Source organism: Sphaerodactylus townsendi, linkage group LG01 (assembly GCF_021028975.2).
Source record: "Sphaerodactylus townsendi isolate TG3544 linkage group LG01, MPM_Stown_v2.3, whole genome shotgun sequence".
NCBI classification, from domain to species: Eukaryota; Metazoa; Chordata; class Lepidosauria; order Squamata; family Sphaerodactylidae; genus Sphaerodactylus; species Sphaerodactylus townsendi.
Genome location: NC_059425.1, coordinates 47,656,130 through 47,674,463, shown reverse-complemented (window position 1 = coordinate 47,674,463; position 18,334 = coordinate 47,656,130). Strand labels below are relative to the sequence as shown.

Here is an 18,334-nt window from a genome sequence, read left to right as displayed (position 1 = left end):
TCATATTTGTATGGAAGTATCAATTTGGATAAGTACTTAATTGATGAATTAGGGAAAATAACAACTGCTCTTCTAGAATAGATTAAAGAAACAGTACGTGTCATGGGTTCACTACCATTTTACTATAAAGGTAGTTCTGTTAAAGTCTGTACTCTTTTTAAAGTCCCACAAATAACCAGGTACAAATGAAGTGGCAAGTAAGTTCCAGAATTACAGAATTACAGTTTTTAAAAATCCCTTAAAATGGGTGTGATGAGGCATAAATCAAAGAGAGTTTCTGAGATTGTATCACGCTCAGGCCATCAAGCACTTTATAAGTCATTACAAGTGTCACTGACTCCAGAAATATATGCTCTCCAAGTAACATCAGGGCACTTGATAACTTAGGGAAATACTCAAAAATTCAGCATTCTACCAGGTAAGAAAGAGAAGTTGAAGGATATGACATCCACCAAGGCCAGAGAAAGAGAGAGAAATGTACTCACCACTTTCCAACGGTCCTTCACCACGTAGTTGGCCGGCAGAATGTCGACCTGTTCCCCTCCCCCGCTCATGTTTGGTTCGTCCTTTATGGCAGCTGCTAGGCACTGCATTTGCCAGCCAGAGAATATTTTAGTAGCAGCTCCCAATTTAAATGAGCCATTTATCTGGAAGAAGAGGAGGAAAAAACACACAAAAGGGGAGGGAGGAAAAACACACATAAAATTACTGTAGGTTATCACAAGCAGATCATTCTGATGGAACAAATACAGTCTCGGCGCAGAGAAAGAAAGTAGCACTGGAAAGGTGGCAAACTCACCTTGAGGGCAGAATGCAGCCTGTAATAAGCCTAGCTGGCCCAAGCTACTGCCTTCTTTATAAAGTTGCCAGCTGCCTTCATGCACAAAACCAGCAGAAGCGACCATGCTGTGAGTCAGCAGCACACAAACATAAAATTGGTGACAAGTCACTGGCTTAACACCATGCAGGGTTTTTCAGTGCTAGGGAGACCTGGAAGCCAGCAACTCAAAAAGACTGGCAGAAGCTGACTTCTTGGATATTGCTTGAGTACCAGAGTGGCGACAAGAATGCTGCAAAAGCCATCACTATATCAAAAGAGGAAATTATCTTGCTTTCAAATAATGACTCTGTCTTCAAACAACCACCTCCAACACTCAGCTCACCAAGGTGTGCCAGGAACCACACAATAAGCATCCAGGTAAGACTAGAATGCTCTTTTGGGTGCCAGGATCTAAAAACAGCTTCTTCTGTGAAACAGCCAAGCAGAAAAAAATGGAATATATTCAGAATGGTATCACTAACTAGTCTATGTGCTTTCTTTGAGATAAATGGCTCAACTAGTAGCTATAAAAATGCAGAAAGACTGCAAGTCTGATTTTTGCTACATTACTCAAAAGTTAACATTGATCTCAACAGAACTTGTTTCCAAGTACCTGTACTTCTGGATACTGCCTTTCTTCTTTACATCTTTCCTCATGGTCCAGGGCAATCATCTTTTGCCCTATTCTGAAGTATCAGGGCAAATCACAGAAACTGTCTTGCCAAACAACTACAAACCTCCTTCTCAATTTGTTTTCAAATTATCATTTAATTGAATGTTTCTCCAGGAATCAATAGCTGTCTATTCTTTTTTTTTTTTTTACTCAGATAGGTTACTAAGTTATTGCTGGAAGCAATTTTGATGAAGCTAAACTATGGTTCTTTTAAGAGCCTTTATAGGAGACCTCCAATGTATACCATGAATTCCATGATGGAAGAAAGATGGGATATAAGCATACTATACTAATAAATAAGATTTTGTTGTCCTCTTGTATTAAACGGGAAGAATGGCAGACTGGAGTGATACATTTTGCTATCTTCCCTAGGAAGGGTATCTTGCCTTGGAATCCACATTAGGCGAAAGGCAGCACAGATACATTTTAAATCATTAAAACTAGGCACAACTACTGCACTTCCTAATCTCAAAACTGGTATCTATTTAACCAATCTGTAGAAATGTAGTACAAAAAAGAAACCAAAATCCTGGAGGTGGCAGCAATGAGATTAATAACTATCACAGGAGACTGAGTAGATCTGGAATGTTAGTACAAGATTTTGGAACACAGAGTTACAATTCACGCCCAGTAGCATCTTAGAGTCCAACAAGATTTCCAAGGCATCAACCTTCTGAAGTTTTGACTCTTGTAAGGTCATACCTTGGAAATCCTATCAGTCTCTAATGTGCCAATGGATTAAACCTAGGTGTTCAACTGCAGACCAACATGGCTGCCTTCTCAAACTATCCTCTTTAATTCTTCAACAATCCAGTAAGACTATATGTTAACCTTTTGCTCTTCAGAGCTGATTCTGTTTAATGTTTGGCTTTTACCTGTATTACAGTCATAACTTTTGCCTCTTTAAATCTCCCCAAAAGAACTCCATAGGTAACACTACTGCATTTTTCAGTAGTGATGTATGAACTTTAAGCAGGTAACAAATCTGAAGAACTGTCAAATACAAAAATAAGGTAAGAGGACACTTGAACACATTTCCTCCAATAAAGGATAGAATAGCTTAAAATTAAATGTCTGTATTGTCTCATATGATATTTTTTCTCTCCACCATATGATCACCAACATTCACAAAAGTTATTTAACTGCACTGAAAACAGTTACTACTTCCTGGGGTCATCAGCTAATACAAACTGGACTCTCTAAAAGGAAGTGCTTTGGCAACAAAGATAATACAGAAAACACAAGGAAAAATAATGTTCAACATTCTCCTCTACTTAAAAACACATCACCAAGAAATCCAACCACGAAGACTGAAGAGATAAATCAAGGGGCGGGGGGGGACACCTCCCATAGAATCCAAGCTGGGGCAAACAAGTCATGGGTGAGTAATCAAAGTCTCTTGTGAATCTACAAAATTTTACTTACCCAGCATGGCTTATTTGATGAAAGGGAAATTAACGCTATATGTTATACTGGCCTGTTATCACTACACCACCCAAGCAACAACTTAAAACATGAAATTAGCGTAGGCACTAACAAAGGAGGTAACAGGTATGGTGTTCATGTCCTCACCTTCTGTTCCAGTGCCACTTCCTCTAGGAACCTGTCTGTGCTGAGGCCCCTGCCCAGGCTCCATGAAAGGAAATCTTCCCCACTTTTTCTCATAGCATTGTTACTTGCTTGGAATTCAAGGTAAGATGCAAAGCAAGCACCCAGGCAGAGGATCCCTGATGGGAGGCAGACAACATGCTCCTCCCACTCAAGGTCTATCCAAAGTGGAATACAAACATATCCGCAACCTGACTCTGATTGAAGATCAGGTGGAAGTAGAAAAGGCATGAATTTCCCTACTGCAAACCACCCAGGATCTTCCATCCAAGATGGGCCACAGAGATGTTTCCTCTCCACCTCACACTCGAACCTAGCAATAGCTTGAGCTGGTCCTGGCTATAAGTGACAGAGAGCACAATTTGTATAGCTCTTCTGTTATGCAGCCTCCTGGGGTGGACTGGTCGTTTAGGAAAATTTCCCAGTGGGCCATTGCCTTAGAGGGCTACTGGAAGCCAGAAGCAAGCAGAGCCAAGCCCCTCAGTAACATTGCCGATGTCTCAGGAGCTGCTTCATTAAGATCTTTTATCAGCAATGGCAACTGGTGTCAAACTCACCAGTTGCCTCCTCCTGCACTGCTGCCAGTTTGGGGGAGAATACAGTGGGTTAGCTAATGTCCTTTGGTGGCCTCAGTGAAGTGAGAAGTCCTGGGAAACTGACATAGCACTGCATGGGGCTACTCAATTTGCCCCAGAGCCATTTTCACATTCAAGACAATTCATGGCAGCCTCTATTCATTTCAGTGGTCTCCTTAAAATGAATAGAGATTCATGTCACAAGAGCAGGTGGTGGGTTGTTCTAGCATCTGTGAACACCGAAGACCTACAGAGTTTATAAAAGTGAATTATGTTCTGTAAACTGGTAATTTTTTATTGGACAGGGTCACTAATAAGTCAAGATGTATTTATATGCTACCCTTCGGGGGAGGGCGGTTTATAAACCCAAATAATAAATAAATAAATAAACTGGCCATGTTAAGAAGAACCTTTTTTCATTTTTTTCTCCTTCCATTAAGGGGTGTACATGTGTGCTGTCAAGTCACAGCTGAGGTGTAGCTTAATAAAATGCCAATTGGGTGGAGGTTGGGGGCAGAGTCAACAGAATAAAGCTAGAACTCAAGACCACCTGTGGTCAGTATGAGCCTCAGTTTCAGCTTGCAACCTGCCATTCATAGTTCAATTCAAGCCTGGCTCAGGCCAGGCTCAAACAGGCCCTTGTCACCCCAAACTCCACCTGGGGACTGGGAGTGAGACAAACTGGCTGTCCCCACTTCTGGCCTCCACATGATGAAGGGTGGGGCAAGCCCAGCTTGCCAGCAAGCACCTGTGCCCTGCCCCGAGTTTGGGATGTGGCACAGTTTCAAGGCAGGGCACTGCCCTGCTGTGCGCCCCTGGAAAGGGGCACCCATGTTCCAGCTCCCCCACATCCCCTAACAATGCCACTCTTTATGATGAGCATGAAAATTCAGGCCCTTTCCACACAAACCTTTTAAAACATTTTGAGGTAGGAATGGGGTGAGTGCAGTTGTATACTGTTGTAAAGACGGGGGGGGGGGGTTGAAATGTTTTAGGGGATTTGTGCAGAAAGGACTATATGAAGTCAAATAATCTGCATTCAACTCTGCTTCCCAGGAATGAAAAGGGCCGTAAAGTTGCAGAAACGGGTTAAATAAGAGATCCATCTGAGCCTTATTTTCTTCATGATCCTGTGGCAGGTTTATTGGTTTGGGGTTCTTTTTTACACTGTCTGATTGTTCACACAAAGCAGAGGCATTGCTGCAATGGGGATATCCAGAGCGGCTCGCCCCGGGCATTGTCATTGCAGTCACGTCTCAGGGACAGGGCGTGTTGGGGGTGTTTCGGGGTTGGGGCAGGAGGCAGCGCGTGAGCAGTTCATGCCCCGGGTGCAGTTTCCCCTCCCTTCGTCACTGACAAAAAGTCCTAATAATTGGAACTGGGGAACTGGGTGCCACAACTGGGGAACTAGGTGCCACAATCAAGCATCAGAGTGTATGCTTTGTGAACTGTACCAGTGAATAAACACAATCAGCTTCACACTCACAACAGATCTGTGCTTTTGGCAATCAAATTACTCCACACAGCTTGTTGAGGGAACACTCAAGTCATGTGAAAACTTGAGCACAGAGTGAGGGAAAAAAGCCTAGGAAATGTCCCTTTCAATGGGCTCTAACAGGAAAGAGAAGTAAGCCAGAGAGGAAGAAAGGTTCAAACTTGAGAGATGGCAAAAGCCAGCTGGCCCAACTCCCAATAACATCCCTAAATCAAATATAAGACCCTGGCACCTTATTATTGTCTCTGGAGTCTCTAAAATGGCTTCTTCACTGGCCTGCATATAATTCAATCATTTTCAGAGGCAGGAAGCCAATGCCCTTAAAAAGGCAAAGGTACTGAGGTGCCAATAGCTACTACAGCTTAGATTCTCCCTTTTTATACTTGCAATGCAGAATGGCAAGTACTGCAAAAACAATGGCAGCCAAGAATGCCTGTGCCCTCAGCAAAAGTCCTTTGCTTATTTGTTTGCTGTTCCTGGTGTCTGTGTTTTCCTACACTGCTATTTAAGTGTGTGTTTTTAAGTATCCCAGGCTGCAGTGCAAAACAGTACAATGGGGTACGTAGCCATTTCAAGCACCCTCATGCTAATCAGTCATTCGAGTTGTGAGCCGGGCCTGCCTAAGTGGCTGCAGTGCCCAATTGGGAAAAAAATTGTGGGCCCTAGGTTCCCAATAAAGGTCTGTAAAATCCTATGCATGGGTGTCAAACATACGGCAAGTGGGGCCTGATCCAGCCCCTTGAGGGCTCATAGCCAGCCCAAGATTTTCCAGTGCTGGCTAGGCCGAACCCAGCAGTGAACTGCGGGCTCAGCCAGACCTGATCAAGACTGTGAGCCAATTGTTGACACCCATGATGTGCCTGGTTACTTCAAACAGATTACCCTACCACAGAACCCCCTTAGGTGGGGGGCCCAATTGGGAGCAATTGGCCCAATCTGCTTAAAGGCAGCCCTGGTTGTAAGCATACAAACAGTTTGGGGAAACAAGCAGGCAAACACTGGGAAGAGGAGTTGAATTACACCTTATTTTTATAGACCTACTAGACCTCTTGCTTTTGCAGCATCTCCCAGCTTCTAGTGCACTAAAAATGAAACGCTTGCAATATGGGAGGGAGGGAGTGGGGATCAGGAGCTAAGCTTTGACTCCTTGAGATTCATCAAATCAAGGCAAAATTAAATTCAGCGGGGGGGGGGGGGGCATGGAATTTGACCATCCAATGCATTTGAATTTTACAGTTTCAGGACATATTCCAAGAAAGCTTCAGTATAACGGTACCTTTTTTGCTCACTTGCTTCTGTGCCTGATAGAACTGAAGTAATCCTCAGAACTATTTCTCTATCTGGTTGCAGCTCATACACTATGTCCAGCCAATCAGGAACACGTAGTGTTAGTAATGCTGTCTTGTTTTTCGTTAGACTTGCAGGAAAGCCAAGACAAGTGTTACCCACCAACAGCAGTTGCCTCTCTGTGACCAAACCTTGAGATCGATACATAACAGAATTAGACTAAAACAAGCAATTGACTGGAACAAGCAGCAGGTGAAAAGCTCAGATAAAAGGCCTCTAGGAGAGAATTATTTTCAGTTCAGCAATCAGCTAAATGTCTCCCTACATAGAGGAGAGCTAAACAAAGACCAGTTACAGGCCTTGATTGGTAAATAATTAGTAGAGTTATCTGAAATTGCAAATATAGATCCATTTGAAGAGAACTATGCAGACCTGGGCCTAAGGATTATATCGCATGGAGCAATCTAATGAAGACAGCTAATCCATTCCTACCTATGGTTGCGGTTTCTTAGCAATTTTATGAAATCTCATAGAATAAATATATATAAATATATGGAATCTGCAATTATCCACAGCCTGTTTGTACGTTAAATCTCTCTCCGCTCAGGTTTGCTGCAATAGCATTTGCTCAAACACAGCCAAAAAATAAATAAATAAAATAACATCCACAATCTTTTCCAGAACGCTCATCTCCATTCAGCAGAATAAAGCTATCTTAGTCTGGCTCTCACCATCTTACTAAAGTTCCAGGAAAACACTTAAGTGTTTTATGCTCAGTGCTGAAGAACTGAAATATCCCAGTTTTTTTCAGGACACATCCTCACCTCAGGAAGCCTAAGAATTAGAACAAGCAATGTTTATTCAAGTTGTTGGAAACTACCCTACCGTCAGATTTAGCATCTCCCCAGCCCAAACAAAAGCCTTCATGTTAGCAAGAAAGGAGAGGGTTTTTTAAAAAAAGAAACTTAAGAGAAAACACAAACCTGATTCACTTAGCTGTAGAGTGTCATGAGAATCCACAACATGATGAATAGATTTTGAGAGTATTGATTTCCCCTTATAATGGGAAAGGACAAAGAACAAAGTTGTAAGAAAAATTGAAGTCAAGGCTCTACATTTACACTAGCATCTAAACTGTATAGAAACTCTTAGTATCCCAGGAAAGAATACAAAAGAATAAGAACAAGAAGCAGACTAAATCAGAAGCAAATAAAGATCCCACTAAACTTTCCGAGAAGGAATTGCCGTGCAGTGGGACAGTCTACCCCAAAACAGCTTTTATCATACCACATGACTACCTTAAATGGTAGGCTTATGATGAACACGAGTGACTGTACCAAGATTATTCAATAAATTTCAGATTAAGTTGGGATTTGAAGTCATACCTATCCCATCCAAGTCCAACACTCTGCCTAATAGCCATGCAGCAGGGGTCCCCAACCTATTTGAGCCTGGGGGTACATTCAGAATTCTGACACGGAATAGTGAGCATGGCAACAAAATAACTGCCACAAGAGATGGAGCCAGTCATAAAATGATTGCCGCAGATTAACTTTAGTAACACAGTGTAGATCCTTGTGTTGTAATGGCAGCTGCTGCCAAAGCAACAATTTAAAAAATTTACGCAGCCAATCAAACCACCCATAGTAGACTGATGGACAAAAGCCCTACTTGACCCTGCCCACTTTCTACTAACACTTGACAGGCAGCAGAAAAGATGTTGGTAGCTGCCATGACATATACAGTCACCATGTTGCAGGGTCCTGCCATATAGCCTCTCTGTGTATGTTACAGGTATGTTTAAAAATAGAATTTACATTAAATTTCCAGTTTAAACAACCAGTACTACCCTAGCTGCGTACTCCTAGGTCCTTTCTGCATGGTCCAAATATCCTGGGTTGAGCAAGGGAAATATCCCAGTTAAGCCAAGAAATTCACACAATTCCCAGTCCTAAAGAGGGTTTGTCTCTTGATATTTCCCTCTTCCGGGGATTTTCAAAAATTGGCAATTTCGCGATTCTTTTAAAAAATCCCTCATTGAACCCGCTACCATGCAAACACCACAGGAGCAGAACCATTTATTGTTCCCACCCAGTTGCCTGATCTCCACGCCCCGCCCCGCCCCCTCTGCCCCCCAGATCTCCCCACCTGTCATCATGTCAACTATCAACTCTGCTGAGCCACTGACCATTGCAACCCACCCTTCCCAAAACGTTCCGCCAAGCATGTTTTCTGCTCATAGTACCAACCGGGTGCCATTTTGCCTGGGTTAATCAGCAGTGGGGTCCCAAAATGTCCCCATTTTCTTTTCTGTACATGTACTGGGTGCTCAGAGCGCATAGCTAGGGAAATGTGCACTTTGGGCCGAATGTTAATGGGCAGATCACCAGGGGGGGCGTGTCTCTCGTTTCCAACAAAAATATGAGAACTTGTGAAGATGTGACGCTGTGCCCCATTGTTTTTTGTTGCTGCTTGCCGTGTTGAGGTCTGCGCCAGGCCCTATCCAGAATTGGGAAAAAGGAGGGGCTTCATTTTCCCCCACTCACTGTGGGTTGACCAATCAGAAGTGCAGACTTTTTGTGGGAGGTGGTAACGGCCCAAAACAGACCATGGGTGGGAAACATAATTTGAGTTCAGTGTTAAGGAGGGGTCGGCAGCAATTGCTGGTGTGGTTTTGAGCGATTGGCGGGCACGGATGATGATGGCAGGCACAAGTGGTGACACTGTTATTGGGGTCTACATAGGGAGCTCTGCCAAGGTACCAGGGAGAGGTCTCACCTGGAAGGAGGCGGAAACCAGGTACCTGTTTGGGATCTAGAGCGATCCAGCAGGCCCTTACCAAGACATAGGCCCTTAACATAGGAACATTGATGTTTTTGAGAAGGTGGCTGCAGAGATTAGGAGCCGGGGTCACAGCAGGACTGCTGTTGAATGCCCCACCAAGACACTGCAGCGAGAATATGAGCATGTTGTGCAACACAACAAGGTGTTTGGTAACAACAGGGCGACCTGCCCCTTTTATGAGAAGCTCAAAAGGATTGTCAGGGAAGAATGGAACATCAGCCCCCCACTACCCTCGATCATGAGAGCCACGTGGTTTGGAGCAAATGCATAGTTACAATGGGGACATCCGGGGACAAATGTCCCAGACTCCCACCATTAGGGCGCAGAAAAATTTGGGCTCATTTCTAAAAATTTTTTGGGGGGTATTTAGGCTAGCAGGGGGCAGAGGGCACAGTATTTAGGCTCGCAGCACCAACATTTCAGGTGATAGTCAGGTGGCACTCCTGATGTTACCAGCCAGGTTTGGTGAAGTTTGGTTCAGGGGGTCCAAAGGGAGCTAATAGTAGCTGGGGCTACCCTTTTGAGGATCCATAACTTTGGACCCCCTGAACCAAACTTCACTAAACCTGGGTGGTATCATCAGGAGGGTCTCCTGAAGATACCCTAGAATTTTGGTACTGTTAGCTTAAACATTGCTCCCCTGACAGGCACCCTCAAATTATCCCCAGGTTCTCTCTTTAAATCCTTTGGAGTGGATTTAAAGGGAGTCTGGGCTCCCTAGATTAAAAATCATTGAAAGTATTGTTGAAGGCTTTCACAACCAGATTCAACTGGTTGTTGTGGGTTTTACAGACTGTGTGGCCGTGGTCTGGTAGATCTTGTTCCTAACGTTTCACCTGCATCTGTGGCTGGCATCTTCAGAGGTGTATCACAGAGAGAAGTCTGTTATAAGTCTGGACACAGTGTATAATAGATCTTTGTGATACACCTCTGAAGATGCCAGCCACAGATGCAGGAAACGCCACTTTTGAACCTCGCTCCATTAGCGAGGTTTTTCAAAAGTGGAGCCTTCCACCCGCTGCCGTGCGAATGGAAGCGGGTGGAAGGCGGTGTTTCCCTCCCACCTTCCCCAGCCGGCTTATCTTCTCCTGCTGGCTGCCGTTGCGCTGTGGAGGCCAGGGGACACACACCCCTGGCATTCGTCTCTACAGCCGTCACTTTGGCTAGGTAGGTGTGTCCCCTGGCCTCCACAATGTGATGGCAGCCAGCAGGAGAAGGTAAGCTGGCTGGGGAAGGCGCAGCCTGTGTGAAGGCTGTGCCTTCACCCCTACCGGGACATCTGTGCAAACGGTCCCAGGGGAGGGTGGGGTGCATCGGCATAAATTCCCCGCTTGCTGGCCATGCAGAAACAGCCCAATTGTTTGTTTAAATAGACTTATTTATCTAACAGATATATACTGGGAGATCCATGAAAGATCTTTCCCAGAATTTTGTATTGGTAAACAGAATGTATGTATCTACAATCTATATTGGGGAGGGGTTTTTAACTATCCTCCCCTTGCTGTTTCTCTGACTTCAAACAGGCCCTAGGAGTTGCTATTTGCCCCAATGGGGAACACACATAGGTAAGGGGCTGCTCTGTTGCCATTTAAGATGGAAAGAAACTACCCCATGACATATACACACAGGTTAACTGGCCCAAGGGCTGCAGTCTACTGATGACTCCAGAAATTCATGAAAGGATCTTCCAACATCTCATTTCAAATTCTGTTAAATTCCTGTAGGTCCAAGCTGCTGATCCTTTCTGTTCTAGCTTCTTGGACCATGTCTTGGTGCTGGTGCATATGCTTTGCACTCAGAAGATCCCAAGTTCAGCCCCTGGCATGCTCTGTGTAAGGTTCTCAGGAAGCAAAACCAAGAGAGACCTCTGATCAACTCCTTGGACAGCCTCTGCTAGTCAAAGTGGATAATACTGAGCTAGATGAGCTAGTTCCAGAATCAGGTGGTTAAGGCCCAGGTGTTTAAAAGTCATAGCCTGACAATGCCATTCACAAATAATTTCATGTGGATAGTACTCAATTATACTACAATTGCCGCTCCTTTTTAATTTCAAGATGATCAGAAATAATGGAAAGGGTACATTCTGTCAATTCATCTTTACTCGTGAATATGAGACTACAATGCTACCAAGGAAGTCTCTTAAGACAATGTGTATGTCTTTAAAATATTTCTCTAGCTTGGTGCACTCACTTGATCACTATTCAGGAAGGTTCCTCACTTTTATACTACATTCTTTTGAACTGGAATTTAAACTACACATTATAGAGGCCCTTTTAAAAGCAAATACATGGCATTTATAAAGCTCAAAAACTTTATGAGTCATTTATTATGGTCAAAGACCAAAATTTACAACTAAATACATTAAATATAGATTAAGTATATTAAAAATCAGAGATGCTATACTTATATCATCAAATTACAATCAATAAAATAGTAGCATTATTATATTATAATGTAATGGATTGCAATATAATTAATAAAAATAAGTTAAAATTTACAAAACATTACCCATCCAATCAACTCAGGACTATTTAGTGCGGCAGAATTTATACACGATTACACAGAATTTGGCCACAGGCTTTGTAATTTGTGGATGTTCATCAATTAGAAGAATATCAGTTCTTACTGAATCAGAATAACCAGTACTCTTTCAGCAAAGGGCCTAACATTTTATATTGAAACTCACTGTAGAAACTACATCCGAGTAAGATGTATTCTATAGTTTCTGGTTCACCATCCTTGCATTGACAAAGTCTCTGTGGACTGGGGATCTGTTTAAACCTCCCTTCCAACAGGGCAACTGCACAACATGCCAGTGTGAATGTCCTTCTATATTTGTTTAATTTCCAAAGTTGAGAGATATGTGCTGGACAAAGGGTACATTTCATATTAGTTGCAACTTGAAAGAAGGAACTCTGGCCAAATAAAGTCAAATTGGTTTTCAGGATTAAAAAATTATTTGTTTAATCACTTGCTTAGCTGCGTCTAATCCTAAAGACAAAAGGCTTGTGGAGAGAAACCAAAACATTCACTTTTGCCTCTAATGTTGGATTAAAAATTATCAGGATCAGTGGGAGAAGACCACGGGCATAAAATTCAGCTTGAGTCAGAGGTAGATTGATAAAAGTGTCACTCTGTCCTTCACTCTTATTTGTCCAATCTCCAATCTCACCATTGAATTTGAAACACAATTTGGAACCTGAATTGCAGCTCTTCAAAATGTTGCTTGCATTCTTTTCAGGGAGACAAAGCAAGAGGAGGCAAAAATCAGCCATATAGGAATGGTGCAAGCGTTTTGCTTGACAGTCTAAGGGTCACCAGAATATATCCACTCTTCATATAATATAAATTAAGAACTGTAGTGGCAGATCTAGCAGCCACTTGATCTCTGTGTACTGTTTTAGAGCCATTTGAGTGAAGAACCATTCCTAAGTATTTGAAATAACTAACCTGTTCTAACCTTTAGCCATGGATGGACCAGATGCTAAGCTTTCTACACGTGCCAAAAGACATTACTTTGGTTTTCTGATTAGTTTTACCTCATTTTTACAGTAGGACACCAATCTGGTAAATGCTCTCCTAAGCCCTAAAGGTGTCCTTGATAATATAACAGCATCATCAACATACAATAGAACTGAGATGTGCCAATTACAATTGTAGGAGCACATTGCATGTATACTTGAAGGTATAAATAAAACCTCAAATGTACAAAAGTTAGGGACTGGTCCAAATTTCTTCACATTTGTGAAACAATTCATTCACCAGAAAAGTTACACATGGTACAGCATTTATGTGTTAAAATTATGTTTTGCTTTAAAAAACAGACATTTGAAAGAACAAAATAATTTCAGGTGTTAATTCGGATATGTCTGAAGATAGCAGAACTGCAGATAACAAGTTTAAAGAGCAATTTCTTTTTATCAGCAAAACTGGTTAATGCCTTGTATGCAGAAGTGCACATATTTAATCCCTGAAATCTGCAGCACTGCTGGGAAAGATCTGGGATAATTGTTAACTATACAAACTTAGAATAATGAATGACCCATAGGAATATTCTTAATTTGTATGAACCAGAGTGAACAACTAAATGTGTTTGTTCCTGCCTAAAATAGTTATTTCAACCATTCCCTTTCTTCTATAAAGTTTCCCCAAGTTTCCCCAGTGACTTGCATCTTTAAAATACAACCCATGATTTCGTCTTATTATATCTTACTATTTTAACACTATTTTTCTAACTTGTTTGTGTTGGGAGGCCCTCTTCGACAGAGCAATTGCTCGTCAGCATTTGTTGTTCCACCATCACTCTCCCTGTTTAAATATTTGATGTAACTTGAAATTGTGGGCTAAAGGAGGTCAGTCATATCAAATTGCAATGGCTGGTTACCAGTTGTTGGCCAAAAAGAGTTGGTGGAATTGAGCTAGCTAGTTAGAAATTCAGGTTATTCCTCCTACAAGGTTTCCTGGATAAAAGTGGGGTAATTAATTCACCAGGTTACTTGTTTTTATGGTAGAACTCTACTTCAAGAATTTGGACTATCCTTTTTTAAGTCATCCATGTTGGATGGTCATTACAAAATAATTAATTTGATACTTAATATGCATTTTGTAAAGCAGTTTCCTTTGCTTAATGGGAATAGTTTGATTGGAAGGGTCCATGTTTTAATACTGTGATATTTCAAATTCAGTCTATTCAGTGTTCATAATTTTATTACACTTATACATATTCGCAGGCATCCAACTGTTTAAGCCTTTCTTCTCAAGAAAGATGGGGGTGGGGTCATAGCTCAATGGAAAAGCATCTGATTTTCACACAAAATGTCCCAGGGTTTAATTGTGGGCCTTGCCTGTTAAAAAAAAAGGCTCAGTAGATGATGTGAAAAACCTTGGCTCCTGGGGACTCACTGCCAGTCACAGTATACAATACTAACACTGATTTACCAATGTCTGATTCAGTATTGGGTGTGATCAAAACATCACATCTATTCCATATTTTCAGTTGCCCTTTTTGGACCTTTTCCAGATTTCTATTCCTTTTCAGATGGGACAGAGCATACTCAATATTCTACATGTGAGTCCTCATAGATTTATGCAACAGCAGCAGTACAACAGCTAATAATTCCATGTTTGCTATACTGGACTCTACAGACTTTTCAGTAAAGTCCACCCAGACAGTCCCTCAATGTAAATAAAATATGGAACTCATTCTTCTCTTAGGTCTTGTCTTGTGCTGATAAGATCTGCTGGTTTTTCTAACAAAACTTATCTGCAAAAACTCATAAACAAAAATTAGCAAATAGTATCAAACTTGCAAAGGGGCCAAATAAATCAAATGTTAAGGTATTTTATGGGGTAATCAAGGAATCTCCTCAAATGTTCGAGGGCTTCTAATATCAGCAGCTAAAAGTGAATGGCAAGAAAAGAAACTGTGGTTAGTACTCAAACAGTTAAATCTTAAACAGAGTTATACCAACCTAAGTCCACTGCTCTCAAAAAACTTTGAAGGGTACAGCTCTGTCTATGATTTTACTGTAAGGCCTTTTCCACATACACAGCTTACCACAGATTTTCCCAGTGGTCAGTCCTTCAAGTAGCTGGACTAGATGTTGGACTAGAGTGCTGGACTAGATGGACTCTGGTCTGATCCAGCAGGCTCTTTCTTATGTTCTTAATGTCTGAATGGTTAACAATGCAAGTTAAAGAAGCTATAAAAAATAAAGCTACTTTTAAAAGGTGGAAGGCCTGCCTCAGTGAAATGAACAAAAGGGACTACAGGCTCTGGCTAAAGAAATATAATCAATAATCAGGCATACAAAAAGAGACTTTGAGAAGCAGGTTGTTAAAAGCATCAAGACAAAAAAAAATGGCTTTGAATATATTTGGAGCCCCAAACTAGCCATTTCAGCCTTTGGATGACCAAGGATTAAGGAATTGCCAAGGAATAAAGCGACTGATGGAGAGATTGCAGAGAAACTCGATATTATTATTGTTATTACTTAATTTTGTTTAATATGATGAGGGGACTGGAGCATCCTGGACTTGTTTAGAAAAGCGAGAACTGAAAGGAACATGATAAAGGTTTTAAAAATTATGAACTGGGTACAGAGAGTTGACAAAGAGAGCTATTTCTTCCTCTCTCTAAATATTAGGGAACTCAAGGAAGCTGATGGGCAGTAGACTCAGGATGGACAAAGGGTAATAAATAAATAATAAAATAATATTTCTGTACACAGAGGGTGACTAAAACATGGAATTTGTTGCTTAGAATACATCATGATGGCCACAGGCATAAGCAGTTTTAAAAGGAGATTAGACACATTCACGGAGTACAGGTCTATCAGTGGCTACTGGCCATGGTGACCAAACAGAACCTCACATTCAGAGGCAGTAAGGGAAGGCCTCAGACTGTATGCCCTGCTGCTGGCTATAACAGGTTGTCCACTGTGTGAGACAGGATGAAAGACTAGATGGACCTCTGGTCTGATCCAGCAGGGTTCTTCTTATCTAACATGCAGCAAGAAGCCGTAGTCTAAATACAAGCTCTTCCTCCCTTTCACTGTTCTGTCCCATGACAGTCCATACGTTTTCTGCCAACACCAACACCCTAATACTCAGAATTACCTACCCATCTCATCCCTTACCTACTTATTTAACACTTTCCTGACCCATCTTCACCTACTGCTTCATTCCCATTTGACACTCCCATCCCCACTTCCCAACATCAGCCCTCCACCTATCTTCAAGCCTTGTCTACCTAACATAACCCTCTGAACGGGAGTCTCAGCAGTTTTGCATTCTGCTTTTATGCTGTAAATGTTTAATTCCACTGGAGAGCACTGATACAATAAACACAGTGTATATAACCAAAAACAGGCCGGAAGTAGTTTATTTTATTTTTATGCCAAACACTTGCACAAGCGTCTCATTCTTCAATGCGCTGAACATTCCACAATAATATTCAAGAAGGATCTCACAAAAGACAGATGAGCAGACAAGGGTTGGTCAAACCAGACTGCTTCCCTTCAGATATCAATACAACACACACCCCACACCCCCAGAGAGAAAAGTTGTATGCATTAATATTTGAAACTGTCCCAAATGCAAAGCCAAAACCTTTATTACCTCTCTCCGGTATACCTTCCAAAGAAGCCCACCCCGGCAAGTGAGTACCCCTTCCCTACATCAGCTTCGAACTCAACCAGACAATTTCATAAGAGGCCTTGTTGTCTCCCCCGCCCCATCATCACCTACACTTATTGCACACACACCCAAACCTCACCTATTCGCTATTCCCAAGGGCGCTCGCCCTCCCAACGTATCAGTCCCACAAAGGGAGACCCCCACCAAACGCCAAAACCCAGCCGACCCCTCAGGTGAGGCGCGAGACCCGCCCTCCAGAGGCCCCGCCCACCCCTCCGCCCTCTCCCTGCACTGCAGCTTGCTTGAACTCTCCTCTAGCTCCGCTCACTTCGTTTCACCCCACCCACCGGCTGTTCTCATTAGCGACTGGTCAAACATCCCGTCAATCTCGCCCCGGGGCATCCTGGGAGCATAAATCCTTTCACGGAGCTTCGTCTTCCCCGCGACCGTAGAAAGTGTGGAAAGAACTACAACTCCCAGAATGCACTGCCAAGCCCCAATTAGAAGAGGGGTCCAGGGCCCTTCTCGTAGTCCCCCACGGCTCCCCGAGTGACTAGGCGGCTGCGCCCCCCCCCCCTCGCTCCGATATTTCCCGATCCCGGGGCCCGCCCCTCCTGGGCGCGCTCACCTGGTCCCTGCCGCAGCCGTCGGTGAGGGCGGCGCATCCCCTCCCCGCAGCTCCCAGTCAGTGCGGCACCGGCGCGTAGTTCCTTTCCCTGCCCGGAATCGTCTGGCGCTCCGCCTGTGGCTGCTCCTGCGGCGGCCGCCCGGGGAGCATCCTCCCCCCCTCCCGCACTGGCCTCGGGATGGATCCGCGGCGGCAGGAGGGAGAAGAGGAGGCGGCGGCGGCGCTGGCTAGCGGGATTCGCCCACAATGCACCGCGCGCAGCAGCATCAGCCTGACATCAGCTCCAGCCACCGCAGCGCCGCCCCGCCCTGCCGGCTTGCACCGGGACCTCAGGTACTGACTGGCAGGCCGCCGGCTCCACCACGCTGCAACGGCCTCGTCGTCAATGACACACGCGCACTACAATCTCCAGTTTCTTCCTTGTACCGTCCGGTATTGCTTTAGGCACGTTGCCTGCCTTTTCAGGTCTCTGCGCTGCCAGCATCCTTATCAGGGTGGCGCACACGTGCTATTCCGACACTTGCAACATTTTAATGTCCTGGCTTAGGGTGGCAAAGACATTGTAGTAGCCTGACATTCCCTTTTTCATCCTTTTAGTTTCTCTATCAAATCTGACTTTGCTCAAGCTAAATCAGTCAATTACATCCAATAGAAGAAGAGCAGGCACACAATTTTGTGAATAGCCTGGATTCAAGTGAGGATAATCTGGAATGTGGGCTTCTATATATGTTAGCAGGCTTTTTAAAGTTGGTTTTTTATATTCTGTTTTTCTCTACTTCTCAAAAGGCCCCTTCCGCACACGCAGAATAATGCGTTTTCAAACCACTTTCACAACTGTTTGCAAGTGAATTTTGCTATTCCGCACAGCTTCAAAGAGCATTGAAAGCAGTTTGAAAGTGCATTATTCTGCATGTGCGGAAGGAGCCAGAGTGACTTACAATAACACTCCCTCTCCCCCAACACGAATTTTGTGAGGTAAGTGGGCCTGAGAGAGTTCTGAGAAAACTGTGACTGACCTAAGGTCACCCAGCAGGCATCACGTGGAGGAGTGATAAATCAAATTCTGTCCACCTCTTTTAACATCTACACTTGTTACTTGTTTTTTGATAAAAGCAAAGAGATCACTATATTCATAATTATAATTTCATCATGAAATAGCCATAACAAAAAACAGAAACGTACTGACAAAATTTAAAAAAAATTATAAAGCACAGGAAGCTCATTTATTCTTGGTATAGCAAGGTAGCTTGGCAAGCATTTCTGAAAA

General features: G+C 43.2%; 1 protein-coding gene across 1 annotated transcript in view; it reads right to left on the bottom strand.

Moving 5' to 3' along the window:
• TTBK1 (tau tubulin kinase 1) overlaps positions 1 to 17,302 on the bottom strand; it is a 133,932-nt gene extending 116,630 nt beyond the window's left edge. The window contains exons 1-2 of the mRNA XM_048482559.1: positions 17,068 to 17,302; positions 486 to 647 (exon numbers count right to left, since the gene is read on the bottom strand). Coding sequence (XP_048338516.1) covers positions 486 to 593 — 108 coding nt within the window. The 5' untranslated portion in view covers positions 594 to 647; positions 17,068 to 17,302. The remainder of the gene's footprint in view (positions 1 to 485; positions 648 to 17,067) is intronic.
• Between the last annotated feature and the right edge of the window lie 1,032 nt (positions 17,303 to 18,334).